This window comes from Larimichthys crocea, chromosome XVIII (genome assembly GCF_000972845.2).
Source record: "Larimichthys crocea isolate SSNF chromosome XVIII, L_crocea_2.0, whole genome shotgun sequence".
NCBI classification, from domain to species: Eukaryota; Metazoa; Chordata; class Actinopteri; family Sciaenidae; genus Larimichthys; species Larimichthys crocea.
The window spans coordinates 12,855,766-12,873,937 of record NC_040028.1 but is presented as its reverse complement, the minus strand read 5'-3'; the positions used below and the strand labels follow the sequence as shown (position 1 = coordinate 12,873,937).

The window sequence follows — 18,172 nt, the reverse complement described above, 5'->3', positions numbered from 1 at the left end:
TGTGTGTGTGTGTGTGTGATGTCTGGGACTCTAATAGGTCTCTGAACTTAGCCAGAAGTCACATTTTCAAACCACTTTTCTTCACTTTTCACAATTCTGAGATAAGCTCCGATGTTTTGCTCGAGACAGACAAACATCTTCAACTCGTCTTTTCCTCACTTCATGCTGCCCGGTGCAAATTCACACCTGTTCACATTCCAGTCTTTCTTTCTTTGTTTCTGATCGTGTCTCTGCTGTTGCTACCAAAAAAAAACATTTCTTTACTCTGAGCGCACCTTAAAATCCTGTCTCATGTCAGGTCAGAAAGAACTGATGAGAGTCGGGTTCAAATGGGCTCAGGTCAAATTGTCAAACATCCTGGAAGGTCCTTGTCAGCAGCCTAAGGCGAGGCAACTCTGGTTTAACTCAGACTTCTGTAGAACCAGCGGTGAAGTTATTCTTCTAACATTTATCATCTGTGTAACCACAATTCAAGACCTGCATATTTCTTTATTACTTTGAACGTAACTGGTGTCATTTATTCTGAAACTCTAGAACTGTATTATGGCCCCTGAGAGTGATGTCTTTTTGTGGGGGGGTGTGTTGGTGGAAATCAAAATCTAAAAATAACACACTGAAACAGACATCACGCCTGAGCTCTGAACATCTGTGAGTTTTGAAGCATCTTTTAATCTGCCTCCTGTTCTGGCACTTAATAAACAGCACAAAGAAAAGCCTAAGCTGCTGTGGTGGAGAGAAACCTGTCTGAATTTTGAAATGAGGTGAGGTCAAAAGTCCATTCTTGTCAGCTGGGTGGAGATAGATAACAGTCAGAAGAGCGGAGGAAAACAAAGCTGTTGACAGGAACAGGATTCGCGTATGAAGGCCCCGGTGTGGGCCCATCCCATCGCCCATCACCATGCTCCTCCTCACATTTTATCTCTGCACCATCTCTGCCCTCCCCTGTTTATTTCCTCTCTGCTCCTGGATCAGATTTCCTCAACTTCCTGCTGGGGATTTAGCTTGAAAGGATGCATAAAAATAAAGTGGATGGAGAACACAGAGACTGACAAGTGCAAATTGTTTCTCAGTACTTAAAAGCAAATAATTGACTGTATGATGGGTAGTGCAAGAAATTACAATCAGAAATTCAGTTAATTCAGATTTCAGTTACACTTATACTTGAGTATTTCAGACAAATATAATAATCATTACTCCACTACTTTTATCTGACAGCTTTAGTTACTTTCTAGATTAAAATGTTACAAAGAAACAGCTCCTTCAGCTACAGACTGCTGCTCCCACCATGGAAGAAGGAGATCTGACACAGGTCCTTCATTCAGACAGCTGGCACACTCTTCAACACCAGCATGACCTCATGACTTTCTTCAGCTTGACTTTTTCTATGTATTTCTTATCCATGATTACATTTCTTATAGCTTAGCTCAAGTGATTGCACGCAACTCCCCATCCAACCTGTCCTCACAGTGGAGTCGCTGGATTAAAAGAACCTGCAACTGTGAACAAAAAGCAGCTGGAATGTAGCTAACCAGTGGCTGCATATCATAGCATGTACTTCATCAACCTGTATGCAGATGATGTTAAACCTTCTTTGAAAGAGTCTTAATGAATAACAACCTGAACTGCAGGTGTTAACTGAAGTAGCTAACAGGGGAGCCACCTTGTTTTAGCCAATCGTAATGTGCTAATGTAAACGCTGGATCTCTAACACCTTCCCTGGAAGGTTTTTAGAGCTAAGCTAACACTCCAGATAATTACTGAATTCAGATTCTACACGTCATCGTCCTGAAAAACGTTGGCTAATCGAATTACATGGGCAGTGCTAGCAATCACAGGGTTACAGCGGTTAATGGCACGTCACAGGAAATCTAACTTTAGGCTCTAGTTTGTTGGAAAGCAATAATTAGCAAGTGAGTAACTAGTAATTAGTAAAGTAACGTCAGTCCTCATTAAAAATGCAGTCCACATTATGAGTCAGTAATGAGTTCATTGATAAGTTTAAAGGTGCTCGGCCCTGTCAGTACGCTGGTGCTGTTTTTTTAGAAAGCTGCTATTTTAGGTGTGCTCTGACCAGGTTCCCATTGCATCTCCCCTCGATGACTCATTTGTTTTCTTTCCCCTGCTTGTCCGATTCTCTCCTCCCTCTCTTCTTCCACCCATCACACCCCCCAAGCTTTTTCCCCCTCCTTTCACCTTGCCTTCTCTTGCGCCTCCTTCCCTGCTTCCCAAGGTCCACAAACCCCTTGCCCACCTCCCCACCCCAAGGACAGTCAAGCTGTGACACACCATGAAGGAGGCTATATTGGGCCGATCACATCCAGAGCCTGCATATTGTTTCTTCTCACACAACAGAAACAGCAGACTATAATTACTCTGATTCACCCCCACTGGTCTGTGGAGCTGGAAATAGTTCCTGTATGGAGCTGCTCGGCTGCTCTCAGTGGATGGTGGGAGAGTGGATGACCTTCCAGTCGTAGATTTACTCAAAGTTAATGAATGACAAATGATCCTTAAAGAGGCAAATCAAACAGGATGGGAACGGAAAAGATGACGTGAGATATGAAACGGGGCTGTAATGTGTTCTTTCCCATGATTCTCATGATGATTTGTTTTCTGGACAAAACTGAGAGAAATATAGTGAGTGAAATCTCACCATCTGGGTACTAGCAGTCCATGCAGGGATTTAGTAACGCGGTATATATGTGCGTGCGTGTATTTTTGCCCTGTATCATAGTAACATAGTGTTCTTTGTCAAATGGCCAAGTGCTCTCCCCCGTACCTTTACCTCCGTTGGTGCTGGCGAAGTGAGCCGCAGTTCCTCTTGACCATCTGCCATGACTCTGGCCACCCTGAGACAATAACAGGCCGCTCGGTGAGGGAGGGCAAGTGGGCGGAGGAAGGATACACAAATATGCCTGCTTATAATTATAGCCCAACACCTCGAGCTATCGCACAATGAAAGCTGCAGCTATTCCTGAAGAGGATTTAATTCATCTTTAAGTTTCCAATTCAAGGCTTGTTATAAATAATCATTACTAAAATTAAAACTGAATGCACAGGTCTGCATATATGCTGTATTTTCTTAATGTTAACACATCTCATAGAAAGAACCAGAACCAGTAATAAATGGATCCTGCTAACAGGCATTATGTGTGTGCCCAAAGCTTGATATAGCTCTGTGCCTTTTATTCGGTTCCTTTATTACGATCAACATGGACACTGCAGTTTATTTGATTTGATCCCACATAAACCTTGTCAAGCTCGTGTAGCAGCAGAATAATCTTCTCTGGCTGTTAGCATTTTTTAGCACGTCTTTTTGGGCTTTTTGATCTCCTTCCTGTAAATACATCAAGAGACCCTTTCAACTCATCAGTCATTAAAATCCACCAGAAACTCCCGAAGGTTTATCCGGATGCCTTGAAGTACATTTACGTCTGACTAACAGCAGACACACTATAAATGGACTTATATCAATAATAATCATGATAAACTTGCAAGCCTAGCAACACTAAGGCTAGGCTTAAGCAGCAAAACACTGACTCTTTACATTTAAAAAAGATGATGTGACAGTGTTGATGTCTAGTCTTCAGATATAATGCAACTCTCACTTCTTGAAACATAATTACCATATTTGGGCCAGTACAGTATTTAGCCTTCTTTAAATTATAGCCTACATTTGTGACCAACCGAGTCTGTTTTTAACGAACAAATGTTTTGTTAATAGTTGTTTATTGTTAAACTGAATTAAAATGTTTTTATCAAATCAGAAGAGCTCCTTTCTGTTTCAGACGAGTGTGTCTGTGTCTATGTTTGATGGACAGCAGCTGGACAAAGTAACATGTCGTGGCCGTTGTTAGCATTGGCATTGAAGAGTAAAGAGCACGCCGGCATAGTGGTTTGAGAGCCCCTGAGCTGATAGACATGTACTACATGTTTGTTTAAAATTGTGTTGAGCTCACAGGATTGCATGAAGTAGACAGATTTATTAGTAATTTGCTGGATCCACGGTAATGTGTCTTTAAAAAAAAAAAAACAATTCTTTAAAAAAGCAATCATTTGATGTCCCTCGTGTAGTAACTCTGAGGACCCCCTATGGGTTGCGGACCCCTAGGATTGAATAACATGTACCATTGTGTGCCGAGCAGATAATTGGCTTATCTGTCTGACGTTAGCAGTTTACCATTCTGCCATGATTTCTGCTTTGACATGATGTTTGTTACTGTTTGAAATTTTGATAAGAGACTTTGGCAGGAAAGCCGTTGTGGGCTGTTCTTTATTTATTATCAGACTGACTTCAAGGACTTCAGTAAGAATGAATGGGTTTGGGGGTGAGAGCCACTGAAAGGGTAGAGAGTCAGGAAGTTCTTTGTTCTTTTCATGAGATTTATTGAAAATGATTCAAACATAGAATACAGCCAACCTTATCCTTCGATGTCAATGTTCATCTCCCTCTTAGAGTTTTTGTTTCATACTTATATGTTTAGATTTTAGGTTTAAATGAATGATCTATATTTTATCTATCTTGTATTTGATTATTTAAACAGTTAGAAGATTATCTGTAATAATGTGTTATTAATATCCTAAATAAAGGCGAGTTTTCAGTGTCTTCAGATTGCCCGCACAGAAAGAATAGTGCAGCACAGCAGTGACGATTCTCGCTGCCCGCTGCTTGGCAAAGCAATGCCATCCCATCCCAGAATGCACTGTGGTTGCGTTATGTAAGAGGCTGTTCTATTCTATTCTTAGCTCTACCTCACTGAGAAGTAACAGTGCTGGTTGCCTGAGAGTCAAAAGCACAGAGATCTGATGAGGTGGGAATCATCACTGAGGTGAGAACCAGCACAGTGGGCTATTCTGTCATCAGGCTCTCACACTGGGACACGGGCAGGACGGCATGCCCATTTTTGGTATGGAGGAAGTAGAGATGTATAGGTGGGTGTGTGAAGGTGGGGGATTGTTTTATTTTTTTAGGTTTAATAGTACAACAGGAAAAGGATATATGAATAGTTCTGTTTTAAAATCCTAAAATAAGACGTCAACGCTCACAAGAATGATTACTTCTTCTTTCTTTAAAGCTCGCAGTGGAAGACCAAGACTCACACAGGCCCTGTTTTTCAACTGCAGAACATGACAGACTGCGTCCATCCAGCTGTCTTTTTAATTCCCATCTGTCATGTGTATCCATTGTGTTGGTAGCCCCCCCCCTTCTTGATCACTTAGTCTCCAACTGTCCAGTTTCTTCTTAATGGATGCCCAATCCTATTAAAATGATTTCCTGGAAAGCTCTGCAGAGACATGCATATTAACATGGGTATGTCCCTGTGCAATTAAAGCATCATTTCTGTATTTGATGGAGGATAATGAACATGTGATCAGAACTGTAGCTTTTAGAACACTCAGATCATGTATTGAGTATTTATTCTTCAGTGGAATTCAGTGTGAAACTGGAGGGAATTCATTACTTTGGATCTCAATAAATAAATGATTCAATATAGGATTTAATGGACACCAGCTGTGAAGGAGTCCCTAAAGCTGAAGAAGCGGGCCTTTCATGCTTGGTTGGCTCAGGGGATCTCCCAAAGAGGCTAGAAGTGTGGCAGCTTCGGAAGACATTATGAGGACACAAGTTCAAACCATTCACCATCTCAGGAAGGGAAAGAAGGGCCTGGCTTAGCCTGAGTTCATTCGTAGAGGGGAACTGCTGACCCAGAAAGTCATTGGGGTGGATTCGAAGATTGCCTCATCAGATTGTACTATGCACTACTAGCATTAATACAACATTGGTTATGGGTGCTTGGTGCGTACTGCTCTTGCCTGTAATTTAAGGTCAGTTGTATATTTCTTTTTCTATTGTATTTTTATTGTATACACTTTATTTAAGTTCCTCTTTGTATCTGTTGTGCTGTGGTATTTCTCCTCAGGGGGATTCTTATCTAATCTTACTTTGGATCTAAACAAACATCCTGCACTGTGTCTGCGACGGTGTGGAAAAGAAACATGAAACAGCATGTAGATCTTTATTTAAAACCCATTTTTTACATAATAAAACTGTAAAGTAACTGTTTTTACCTTCACTCCAAATGAAGCTACTTTACTTTAACTTATTTAAACGTTGATACCATATAAAGACTTCTGCAGACTCACAGTTAATGTAATCTTCCTCTGAAAATGTGAAACGGTTGCATCACTGTGTGAATATCAAGCTGTAGTTTTACTATTTCAAAAGTTCCCTTCACTTTTTATATCAATGTGCACATTTTCATATAATGAGCCACGACTGGTTGCAGTGTATTTCTTCTCCTCACGTGCACTTCTCTACTAATGCACGTGCCCCGAGAGTTTAATTCTTAAGTGGACTGACAAAACTGATGTACAGCCTTTGAGTCATTAGAAAACATTTATTCCGTAGACTGCGCTGACATTTTCTTTTGAATCGTCATCTGAAATATTAAAGTGCCTGTGACTCAGCAACAGCAAACTCCTTCCCCTGTAAACCCCGCTCATCTTTGAAGCTAGACACGAAAGGGCGGCACTTCCCCAAATGCATCACGTGCAGGTCCACACTTGTGTCTTTATACATGTGAACCAAACCAGATTACATATTCAACATGCAACAGCTGCTGTACATAGTTTCATTTTGACCACAGTGAGAAGAATTGATTGAGAGCATAGTTTAATAAACATATGTTAGAAAAAGGCTGTCAAAATGCTTACGTACCATTTTTCCAAACGTGAGAAGTCGTGACCCGGACTCATCCTGAGCTCTGTGTGGCAGAACACATTTCCTCTGCAGAGAGGAGCCCAAACATGCAACAGCTTCCCGTTCTTTGTTTTGTTGAAACAAAGCCAAGAAGGTGAGCGATGTCTGATGACATTGGAGAATTATTAACAATGTTTACGCTGTAACAGACAGACAGACCTGCAGCCTGTGGCTCCAGTCACAACAGGCAAGCGCTGCTGGTTGTAGCTTGTCTGGGCTGGAGGGAGGTTTGAGACCCTCAGGGAACGCTGTGACTGGGTGCCTCACACAAACTCTTTTTTCCTGCCTCTACCAGAGCCATTAAATAACGTAGGCTCATTGCCTTTATATTTCCGTACTTTTATTCTTTTTTTCCTTTTGTCTGGCATTAACATTTGGAACACGTAATTATAAGAGAGGAGAATTGCGCATTTAATGGATAGGAACCTTCAGAGGGTCATTCTCTCTTCCTTGTAAGATGATTTTTTTGACATTTTAAATACTTCAGCACTGAACAAAGACAAAAACCATCCGGGGGAAACCTGCTTCTTTTTGCGTGCATGAGAAAGGACTTGAATAGGATAGGATATTCAGCTGGCAGAAGCCTACCTGAATAAAGTTAATCAACTCCTAGAGCGCCGCACTAACCTGCGAGATCAGCCATGGAGAACGGGTTACAGAGGCAGAGATCTGACTCAATATGGGCTCTGTTTTTGTGTGGAGCACCAGACCACATTGTCAAAAAATAAACAGAATGAGAATAGTAGTAGAAGATCTAGTTATAGTAGTAGTAGTAGTTGGCCTTGTCAACTCGGCAACTCAGTTCCTGTTGCCATGTTTGGACAAGATGTACACGACCACAGTGAATTAGTGTCAGCGACTTGCCACCGACGCGGTTTAACGAGAGAGTCTGAGTTTGATTCTGCTGTAGCACCTCACAAATTATCACACTGGCTGCGAGGACAAAACATTTCTCAGATTTTCTCTAATACATCACTTCACAAAGCATTTGTAAAACCTGTGAAGTGGCCGGCGCCATACAAGCACATCATCTCTCTGTCACATTAAATGATGTATGAGCTGAAGTGTATTGAATGTGAAATGTCAAATGACATCAGCACTAACCTTTAAGAGCATGTCTGTAAATATTGACTCTTATGCATCACACTTTTCAAACAGAGAGAGAACACAATAGAAAATGTTCAGGAGTCGTGTGTTAAAAGGTTTGACACAGAATTACAACTCTGCTTGCTCTCTCTCCTTTATTTAACCAGGTGGTTAAATATTATAGAACATAGTCATGACATGTTATGTGTTAGCTAGAGGCAGAAAGAAACTGAGTAAAAGTCAAACGTGTGTGGTGAAAACTGCCTCAATATAATATCCATTAATGATGTCATAGTGGCCACAAACCCTCAAACGCTCTTCTCTTGAAGGCATTTGTTATATTAGACTCCTGTGTGAAGAATGGAAAAAAAGAGGGCTTGGAAGTGAAGTTCAAACCAAGCAGCAACCTCTGTGGCTGTGAAGTGAAGCCAATGCAGCAGTGCCAAAAACTGCAGTTCCTCTTCTAGTCCACTTGAGGCTGGCTCCAGAAGTGAGTCAGTCTCCATAAGTCCCCATGTCCAAATGTCCAACCTCACAGCAGAAATAAACATGTTTACAGCCTGGTACAAAAACAGTTTTGGTCTCTGTAGCTAATTTCCCCGTTCATGACAACTGTACTGAGGGTGAATTTATATACAACTCACCTGTTCACATTATATTAAGGCTTAAAGTTATGCAGGATTAACAGCGTGGCCACTTGACAGGTTGGTGTCATCACAGGTGGCTTGTTTGAGCAACCGGGCTTCATTCATCAGAAGTGTCCTCCCCTCCCACTGTCAACAACACTGTTTTGCGAGAGCACCATCACTGCATGCTGGGCTTAGCGTCGCCCAAGACGATTAAGATTGCTTTAGAGAAGTACGGACAAGCCGTAGCATTGTTTTCACTCATTCCAGAATGATGATCTGTCGCTTTCACTCTGACCATCCAACAGCTCAAAAGACAAATACATGACAAAAAAAGGTCAGGGTCTTGTTCAGATCTATTGCTGGCATATCTTGATTTTGTCTGGACAGCAACACATGCCATTTATTTCTAATTGGAACCAGGCCACGTTTGCTTTGAAATGCAATTCCAATCAGGTTTCTACAGATGCATCTCAGTCCGTATTGTATTGGTTAGTGTCTTCAGAGTAACTTGCAGTATGATACACAACAAGGTCAAATCCAGAGTGCCACAAGTGCCTCAGAGCAGCTGAGCTACCTAGATACAAGCAGAGCAGTACGGAGGACAACATGGTGAACAACGGTCCACAACAGACGCTGCAACAAATCGTCTGCTGGCACTTTGGTTGGTGGGGGGGTTTCTATCCAGACAAAGCTGCTTTGCCTGCAGTCTGAACAAAACCTAGAGGTCAGCAAGTTTGTGTGTAGCCATCATATCACTGTCTGTGACAGGCTGCTTTAGCATCATGGTGCATCTTGTTTTCCATGCTGATTATCATTTGGAACAGCTCCATAGACAGTTTCCTATACACAAACAGCAGTTGTGCCTGATGGGGCTGAGGTGGAAGCACTGCTTCTGGAGAGGGAATGCGGGTCTTGTCAATCAGGGACAAGGACTTTTTTCCCCCCACAACACCAAAACACCAACACCTCAACTCATTTTGTTAGGGAAATTGCTTGTCTTTTATAATATATCTCTGTACCTGCATTATGAATGTTGGCTGTAACTGAACTCTCTAAAACCCTCTCTCTCTCTCTAACCGTCCTTTCAGACTTCAGTGACCAGCTGTTGGAAGTGGTTGGCCTGGAAGGGGCAATAGAGATGGGACAGATCTACACTGGACTGAAGAGTGCAGGACGCAGACTAGCTCAGTGTGCCAACGTCACCATCAGGTCAGAAACTCCCGCCTCTCGGCGGCCTCCTCCATCTTTTCCCTCGTTTAATCCATCCACCTTCTGATCTCCATCCTTCATCTTTCACTTCATCTGTGTCGTGTCACTACACCCTCCCTTCCACTGTATTTCTTCTGGTCAACCAACCAGAAACTTTTTGCACAAAATGAATCCATCTCCATTCCGTGTGTACGTGTGTGATCAAAAATGTATTCCTTTTGAGTGTTTTTGTGCATTGGAAGGATGAAATCCCTGCAGCATCCAAACAATAACATGCCTGTACCTGATAAATTATATATTTCAACTGCACGCTCTACTAAGTGAAGCCGTGGACTGACTCACAGCACAGAATGAGAAATGATCTGTCTGTAGTCTTGAGTTCTGATAGCCAGGTTTGGATTGATTTGGTCTGATGCTAATCACATTCCTTCCTCTTGTAGTGAAGATTCTTACACATGTTGAACATGGTCAGACGTGGAGCGATTGGCTTGCTTTGTAATATATTTGCAGTGAGAGGTGAGCAGGCAGATAGGGACGCACAGACAATCTGACAAGCGGGTGCAATCCCATTAAACTGTCACAGTCATCCCACACAGCGCTCACTGCTGAGCTGAATGGTCTTGAACTTTTTTCTATGTGACGTACAGTAACTGCTGTCACCATGCCACCATGATGACAGACTGGTCCTGACGGTTTGTGAAGTATAACTGTTGTTTGAGCAGTTCTCTGGACATTAACAGGACAGCGTTCACACAGTGGAGCATTGCTGCAAGATTAAATGCATCAACATGTTCTCACTGAAGATAGGCTAACAGTCTGTTATGTGTAACTCTGTGTCAGCGAATCGACCTGTGATTAGTGATCAGTCAGTCAGCTTCATGGTGTTTTGTTCAACTCTTCTTATTTAACACATATTCATATCTGTGAGGTTTCTATGGTTACCACACATAGAGCGCCTGGTGTTTACTCGCTGAGCGTTCGTCTGCCAGTCTGTTCACACGAGGAGTGCAGTGAGAGGCCGCAGATCCGAGCGAGGATGCAGGCGGAGAGTCGCTGCCCGTCTAAGAAAACCTTTAATAATGACACTTTTTACACACACATGACTGCGATGCTCATGTAACTCCATCATCTGCTCACGTCTAAGAGAGTCTGTGCCAGCCATTCCTTCAAACATCAGCCTCCGCTCTCTGCAGGGTGGTCAGAGATCATTTGTTGAAGGGTCGCTCTGCAACAACACGCTTCAGTTGTACAAGTGTGAGGTTTAATAAACACAGCATGATAGAAAGGAGCAGATATGAAAAGCATGTTTGATGCTACATTCAGATTTAGTAAAATTCTCCACGGAAAGGCTTTTATTTTTTGTTGCTCCAGCCAAACTCAGCCGGGTTAACTGTACAGTGAAGCAGTTACTGTACCAGAGAAGTGACATTTACAGGTTGTTCTCTCACTTGTTTCGGCAAACTGCCCCTAATATTTTCCTAGACCAGAATTAAAAGGGCATTCATCACAGTCATTCTCCCATACTGTGTTTCTGTAGCCGGAGAGGCATGCATTAAAGTCTTAAATCAACTTTGTGTGTGTGTGTGTGTGTGTGTGTGTGTGTGTGTGTGTGTACAGTGGGTCTGTGAGTTTAAAGAGTGGGGGCCTGTCTGGGAATGGGTCTCATGGGAACAAAGGGTGCAGTGTTTGACCCTGTCCTGGGACAGTGTGAACAGGCCTCTCGTGCCTCAGAGGTGTGTGTGATCTGACCTTCACAACCTCCAACCTCCCCACCCTCTCTCTCTCTCTCTCTCTCTCTCTCTCTATCTCTCTCCCCTCTCCCCACCCTCTCTCACTCGTCCTTCTGCTCTCTCTTCACAGGACGTCCCGACGGCTGCCCATGCAGATCGATGGCGAGCCCTGGATGCAGCCCCCCTGCACGGTGAGAGTTCAATCGGAAACAGTCGCCATGTTGAAAACTTGTTACAAGATAGGGATCTTCGTGGGGCCTTCAGCATGTCACGTTGGATCCCTTTAGGCCTGAAGACCTTATATTTGTGAGGACTATTGTAATGTACAGCCAGATGTCTAGGTTTCATCACAGCACACAGTAGTGATGTGCTGCAGAAATAGCACCTGCCTAAATTTAACTACAAAAATTAGGAAATTCTTTTTTCACTCAATATTCACACATGTAGGTCTAAAATACAACCAACACACACATAGGACTTATAGACATGCAAATATGCAGAGACAGTGGGGGCACTTAAGAGTACGGCACCTTGCTCAAGGGCACCTCAGCAGTGCCCAGGAGGTGAACTGGCACCTCTCCAGCTACCAGTCCACCCCTCTCCACACGTACTGCGTTTCCGGTTGCCCATGCCAAATCCCTACATCCTGAGCTACTGACGCCCCATCACAGACAGGACTAACTCGATAAGAAGGGTATTTCTGCGTCATCCTTTCATCAAAGTTGGGAACAGTGACCACTGCTTTGACACGAGGGGAAAGCGGGGCTCTTGCATAATTTGGGGGGTCTTATGCAATTTATTGAACGTGCAGGACCGACCAGATCTGCATGGCAGTCCCTTCCCACTCAACGCCTGTCTGTAAGCATCACACCAGGTTTGATCCACGTCACTGTGTTAGTCTCTTCTGGGTCTTTCAAACATCCTGGATGCCAGTGGACTGCCACTTCTCCTTTCCAGCTGATAAAGTCAGCTGTATGCCCGACCAAGACGAGAGTTCCTCTTTTGTTTGTCCCCCTCCTCTGCACACCACTAGCCTTGACCTCCAGCACTGTCATGCCTTCAAATGATACAGAAAAGGAGGACATCAACTATTCATCCTCACAGCATCTCAACATTATTTTCAACATTTTCCGCTTTGTTATAGCAGACCTTCATGTAGGCGGACATTAAAAAGCTTTTTGTTGCATTTTGTGAGTTATTTGCAAGGTCGCAGTCTGTTGTAAAGAGCCGGGAAGTGAGAATGATGATGTCAGCCTGGCAAATGTGTCATAAACCACCGCTGGAAAACGTTTTCTCATCCCGTCCTTCTCTGTCTGATTCTTACAGATCAGGATCACGCACAAGAACCAGGTCCCCATTTTACTGGGCCCGCCTCAGAAGACGCCGTTCTTTTTCTTCAAGAAACGCAACCGGAGCCGCGATTAGGATACATGCATGCACGCACAACAAACACACAAACAAACTCACATATACAGTACATATATGCACACACACACACACACATGCCAACTACCGTATAGGCAGCTCCATCAGATGACTGGTACACTGTTCCCAGTTTGGAGTTTGAAAAGTGTCAAAGTCAGGATGCCTACAGATAATTAATTCCCAGGGGAATCTGCAGTGACAGCACACGAAAAGAAAAGACTCAGTATACAGTACCGACCTATTCCTGTGTAACCATCATCCTTTACTCGTGTCCCAGCCGCCATGGGTTTAATCTCAGCCACTTGGCAACAGCAGGTGTTTCTCAGTCCAACCTGCCCCCCTTTGCCCAAAAAACTCAGCCATATGCCAGTACTGCACTGCCTGCTAAACACAACTTTGGCTGCTGGGATTCCCTCACATCCCTTGAATGAAGTAAAGGAAGTGATAGTGAGGGGATGGAGGGTTGAAGAAGCCGGTCGTATGAGAAAGAAAGAGTGGAAACACACTACAATGGGAAAGAGAAGTGAGAGTGGTGTGGCAGTAAGCAGAGTTGTTTACAAGGGCAGTGAGTAAACAGAGTAAGATCCACCTCTTCGTTAAAACACCTGTATGAATAATGAAACAGCGGTTGCTTGTAAGAGCGCTCGCTCCCGGGGCCTCCCCGCAGACTGGCGGCATGGTACAGCCGAGGAGAGGAGTGGAAAAGCCTCATCCATTATTGACTCATTTTGTCTGCGGGTTGATGGCACTGGGACGTAACAATGGCCTGTTATAGGTGGAAGCATGCAGGGATTTTAGCCTCTTAGCATCACTGGCCTACAAAAAAAAGTATGGTTAAAACCAGACTGTGTGGATGATCCGGCTGTAGACCTCAGGCAAAGGACGTGCTTGTCCAGTTGTGCACAGTTATCTGCGTAGAGTCTAGATTGGAGAGAAACTCATTTGTCCTCTGTGCTTGGTGACGTGAACACAACTGTCCCAATCAAATCAGCTCCTGTGCACCATATGCCATAGGAAGCTTCCACTGGGTCAAGGATTGAAATAAATCCCCTCAAGGGTATAACAGCACGGCCCCCAGGGTTTTTATTTACCACTGCATTGACAGGGGGACTAAATTTATCCCTCTATTTCAGGGAGGGTGCATCTCTCCTCCAGTGAAACCCTACGCCTAATTACCGTGTCAAACATCAACTCGCAATGTCAAGTGTGCTGTGAGAGTGCAAATCCCGGAGACTGCCCCTGCTGTAAGGTGCTGGGTGGCTTCATCGTGTTCATGATTTGTTTAATTACACCAAATAAAGATGTGATGGCGATGGGATGAATTTTGTTCTCACCAGAGAAGACGGAAGATGGATATATCATTCAGAGAGCAGGGAGCTTAGTTCAGTGTTTATAAAGAATGTATCCATATTACTGTCCCCACAATATGGCAAACTATATTATACAGTATGTGCAGAAAGAGTATATGTATATTTCTGGAAAGTAGGTATAGCTCACTTATACTGTACACACGAATGTGTTTTTAATATATCATTGTTATTCATGTGGAAATCTTAGCTTAGAAGGGTTCAGATCAGTATTCTTCACTGTACAGAGCTGCTACACTCACTGTCTGAAGGCAGTTTTCCACTTTGTCTAATTCACATTGTGTAATTGTGAATGTAGCGCTGTGTCGGCTTCTCTTCTCGGCTTGGAAACAGAAAAAGAATTAAAATGACTGAATGTGTGACAAAATAATCTCACGGTTCACAGTCCAGCTTTATACATGATCTTCATCAGCAAATTGATCAGTCTCAAATCCTCGTATATGAAAGTAGAACTGGACCAATATTCAGATTTATTACAGATATATTGTATCACTGTATGTGTTGGCTGATTTTGAAGTAATTTAAGGAAACAAAGAGTCTACAGCTGTGCAAGCAGCCCTGTGAGGCTACTGTTAGCATGCTATCATGTTCACAGTGACAATGCTGTATCTCATTTCTCATACTTCCATTTGCTATTTCGAGTCCATAACTGTCACTTATGGCAAAATGCAGTGTACTTTGAGTATCCAAATGGTTCACTCGTAACAGTCAAAGAGTTGAGTGTGGATCGCTCTCAGTGGTCGTCTTTTTGGCTATGTAGTAGAAGGGAAGGGACCACTGGCATTGTGAAGGAAGCTGCTGGAGAATGGGATAATATACAAATATAAGTTGCACATAGGTTTTCTATTTATATTTTGATGGTAAATGTTTTAAAATGTTTGAATAAGGTTACGTCTGGGGCAACTGGACTTAACCTTTTTGACGAAAGATGACCTGGACGACCCTCACAGAATTGTTGGCGTTAATGATCCACCACGGCAATCGGTAAAGGAGAAGAAAAAAAAATGTTTTCATTTCCAGGACTCAAATTGAGAGAACATGAACCTGTCAAAATGAAGAAGTACAGAGTGTACACAGTGTACTACATACAAGTGTACTGATGGAAGTATCTGAATTGAGACACAGCTTTAGTCTAGCATGTTAGCATGCTAATAAGTACAATATAGTCTGAAGGGAATGTCATGAAACGTTAAGGTATCTTTTGAGTTATTGCAGTTTGAGTGGAGCATGAAGGTCTGTACCAAAGCTCATGGTGATCTATACATTCCACTCAAAACTACAAATCTGAATCTAGCAGTGAGGCTAGAGAAGAAGTCAGTGGATCACCAAGTCAGAAGGGTCTAACCTTTGGTGACCATGAATGTCTGTACAAAGGTTCATAGCAATGCATCAAATAGTGGTCAATTGACCGACCAACAATCGCCATCGCCAGATTCATGCGCAGCTAAAAACTGTTTCTCTGACAGAGAGTAAATCATTTTTCAAGGAAAATGTCTCTCTCACCATTTCTTGGTCACAATTCTTATGTCAGTATGTTTATGTAAAAAAACAACAACAACACAAGAACAACCAATATATGGTCATCACATATCAATATTGGCCAATATTGGTTGTATAAGGTGATGCGTGGACCTTGAGTTGAGATTATTTCATCACACACTTTTACCATGTGGTCAAGATGTTCAAAATAAATTTGACACTGAAACTCAAGGGAGGGTAAATGTTCAAATGTTAAAACCCTGTATGTGATGTGAATTAGATGATTGTGGAAAACTGTCTTGCACCCTGCTGATACGTGCAGGGCGGAGAGAGACTGCTGAGATGTTCTGGTGGTACAAACTGAGCTCCACTGTATAGGGTCAGGCTTTGATGCCTTTGGACCCTGGTTCCCTTTAAAAAACACTGAGTCTTTACTCTGGCACCCAGGCCCCATGAAAACATTCCAGTGTACATATACTGACATTTACCGTACCCAGATGTGATATCGGGTCCCTGCAAACAGCATCAAACATCAAGTTACTCGTTACTGTTACTTGAATCCATCAAAATGGTTTTATTTAAATATTTACCAACTGAAAGCCATCCAACATAACTAATATAATCTTAATATTACAGCAACACTGTGGGAATGTCACAAGATAAGAAATACAGCACATCGTCGTCTTTTTCATTTGTAGTTGACCCCAATGGAGCCTGGGTGCCAAGAGAACTCAGTCTGAAATGAGTGCATGTTTACAGTTATTTTCAATTTACTGAAAGAATGCTTTGAGACAACTGTATTACCAAGTGTATATATCTGTTTATAATATTTTATCTGAAGTTAACTTACATCACCGCATGCCTGCTGAAACAAAAGGAGAGTGAACAAAACGGAGAGTGTGGATCAGACTATTCAAACTCATGTCTTTGCTTCAAGGTTCCAGTTATCTGATATATTTATTTGTTGTGCTTTTCATTTCTTTTTTTGTCAGCATGTTTATGAACATGTTCAAGAGAGATGGCGGGAAGAAGCTGTCTTGTTACATTAAAAAAAAAGAGAAAAAAAAGAAAGAAAGAATTCCCACATGAAGTTTCTACCATTACAACCTCCATTTGTGGTTTATTGTCCAATCAGTGGGCAGCAACATGAAAGCCCACGCAAAGCCCGTCAGTGTGAATTTCCAATGTGTACCACAAGTCATGTCTATTCCTGTCCTGTAAAGTAATCAATTGCCTTAACAGATAAATGTACCCGCTCTGTGCTCACAGCTTTGCACAGGGCTCACACAGAAGACAGAGGAAAGTAGACATGGCACAGAAACAACCATTCTTTGTGGACATTTTTAAATGTTGGTCTAAAAATGACCAGAGAGGATTGGCTTTAACCTTGATTGTCAGCAACCAGACCCTCAGCATTCAGACGAGTAAAACACAGAAGATTCTATCAGTGCTTTTGTGTCATTCTAACCTTCAGGTAGCAGCGGAGGCTGGCCAACATCACGGTAATGGACTGATGTCACGTGATGCCGCTGAGCTTACCTGTATTAGCAAACACGGAGGTGATATCTGAGTCCATCTTTATGTGCAGGTTCAGTTTCCTGAAGTGCGTTCTCTTAAAAAATGAGCCAGCAAATCCAATAATATGTTACTCCGTTCTCTCAGTGATTTGTGAATAACCTGGCACTGTGGCAAACATCACAGGAATCAACGGTCAATTTGTCTGATTATTTTTTTAAATACAGGATCATGTATGTGGGGCGGACTCAAAGACATTAGTGCCCATGTAATGACACAACAGTGTGGTGACTGATGTGTTTACAATAAGAAACGTATTGAATATCACTAGCCTTATCATTTATCCTTTTTTTCTACTTGTAGATATTTCATAACTGACCAGTTGTCACCATGGAGTTCACCAGGTTCAGTCAAATTATTAAATACAAATCCACCCATGGGCACTCAAATATATCAAAGTATGATGTTCATTCCCGGGGCTGTTTTGTGTCGTTTTTCTTCCCTTCAGCCAGTCTGCTTCACTTGTATTCTGAGAATGCGGTCTGACAACAAGTCAGACAGGTTTCCAGTTGTAAACAGAGTCTAAGTCCTCTCATCCACTCAGACTACTCGTGATGGAAAAGCCTCTTTGATTTCTCCCTCTGTGATTTTTGAAATACACATTTTTGAGCCAGGAGAGAATCCTCTGACTCTGAGGTCACAATAAACTTCCTCTTTCTGGAGAAATGTGGAATTCATTTTCTTGCGGATAGTTAGATGAAAATATCAATAGAATCAGGGGTGGCAGGGGTTAGCTTAGCATAAAGACTGGAAGCAGAGGGGAAACAGCCAGCCTGGTTCTGCCTACTAACAACTCTAACGCTCAACAATTAACCTGCCGTGCTTCATGTGTTCAGTCTGTATGTTATTAAAGCAACAAGTTGTGATTTTATGTGGAGTTATTGACACTGCACAGAACATCTGGAAGGTTCT

The 18,172-nt window shown here is 42.6% G+C and overlaps 1 protein-coding gene across 3 annotated transcripts in view; it reads left to right on the top strand.

The window, feature by feature from the left end:
• dgkg (diacylglycerol kinase, gamma) overlaps positions 1-18,131 on the top strand; it is a 99,339-nt gene extending 81,208 nt beyond the window's left edge. For all 3 annotated transcript variants that reach the window (XM_019254631.2, XM_019254632.2, XM_019254630.2), the window contains 3 exons: positions 9,564-9,684; positions 11,545-11,605; positions 12,741-18,131. In XM_019254631.2, the coding sequence (XP_019110176.1) occupies positions 9,564-9,684; positions 11,545-11,605; positions 12,741-12,839 (281 nt within the window). In that variant the 3' untranslated portion in view covers positions 12,840-18,131. The remainder of the gene's footprint in view (positions 1-9,563; positions 9,685-11,544; positions 11,606-12,740) is intronic.
• The last annotated feature ends 41 nt before the right edge of the window (positions 18,132-18,172 follow it).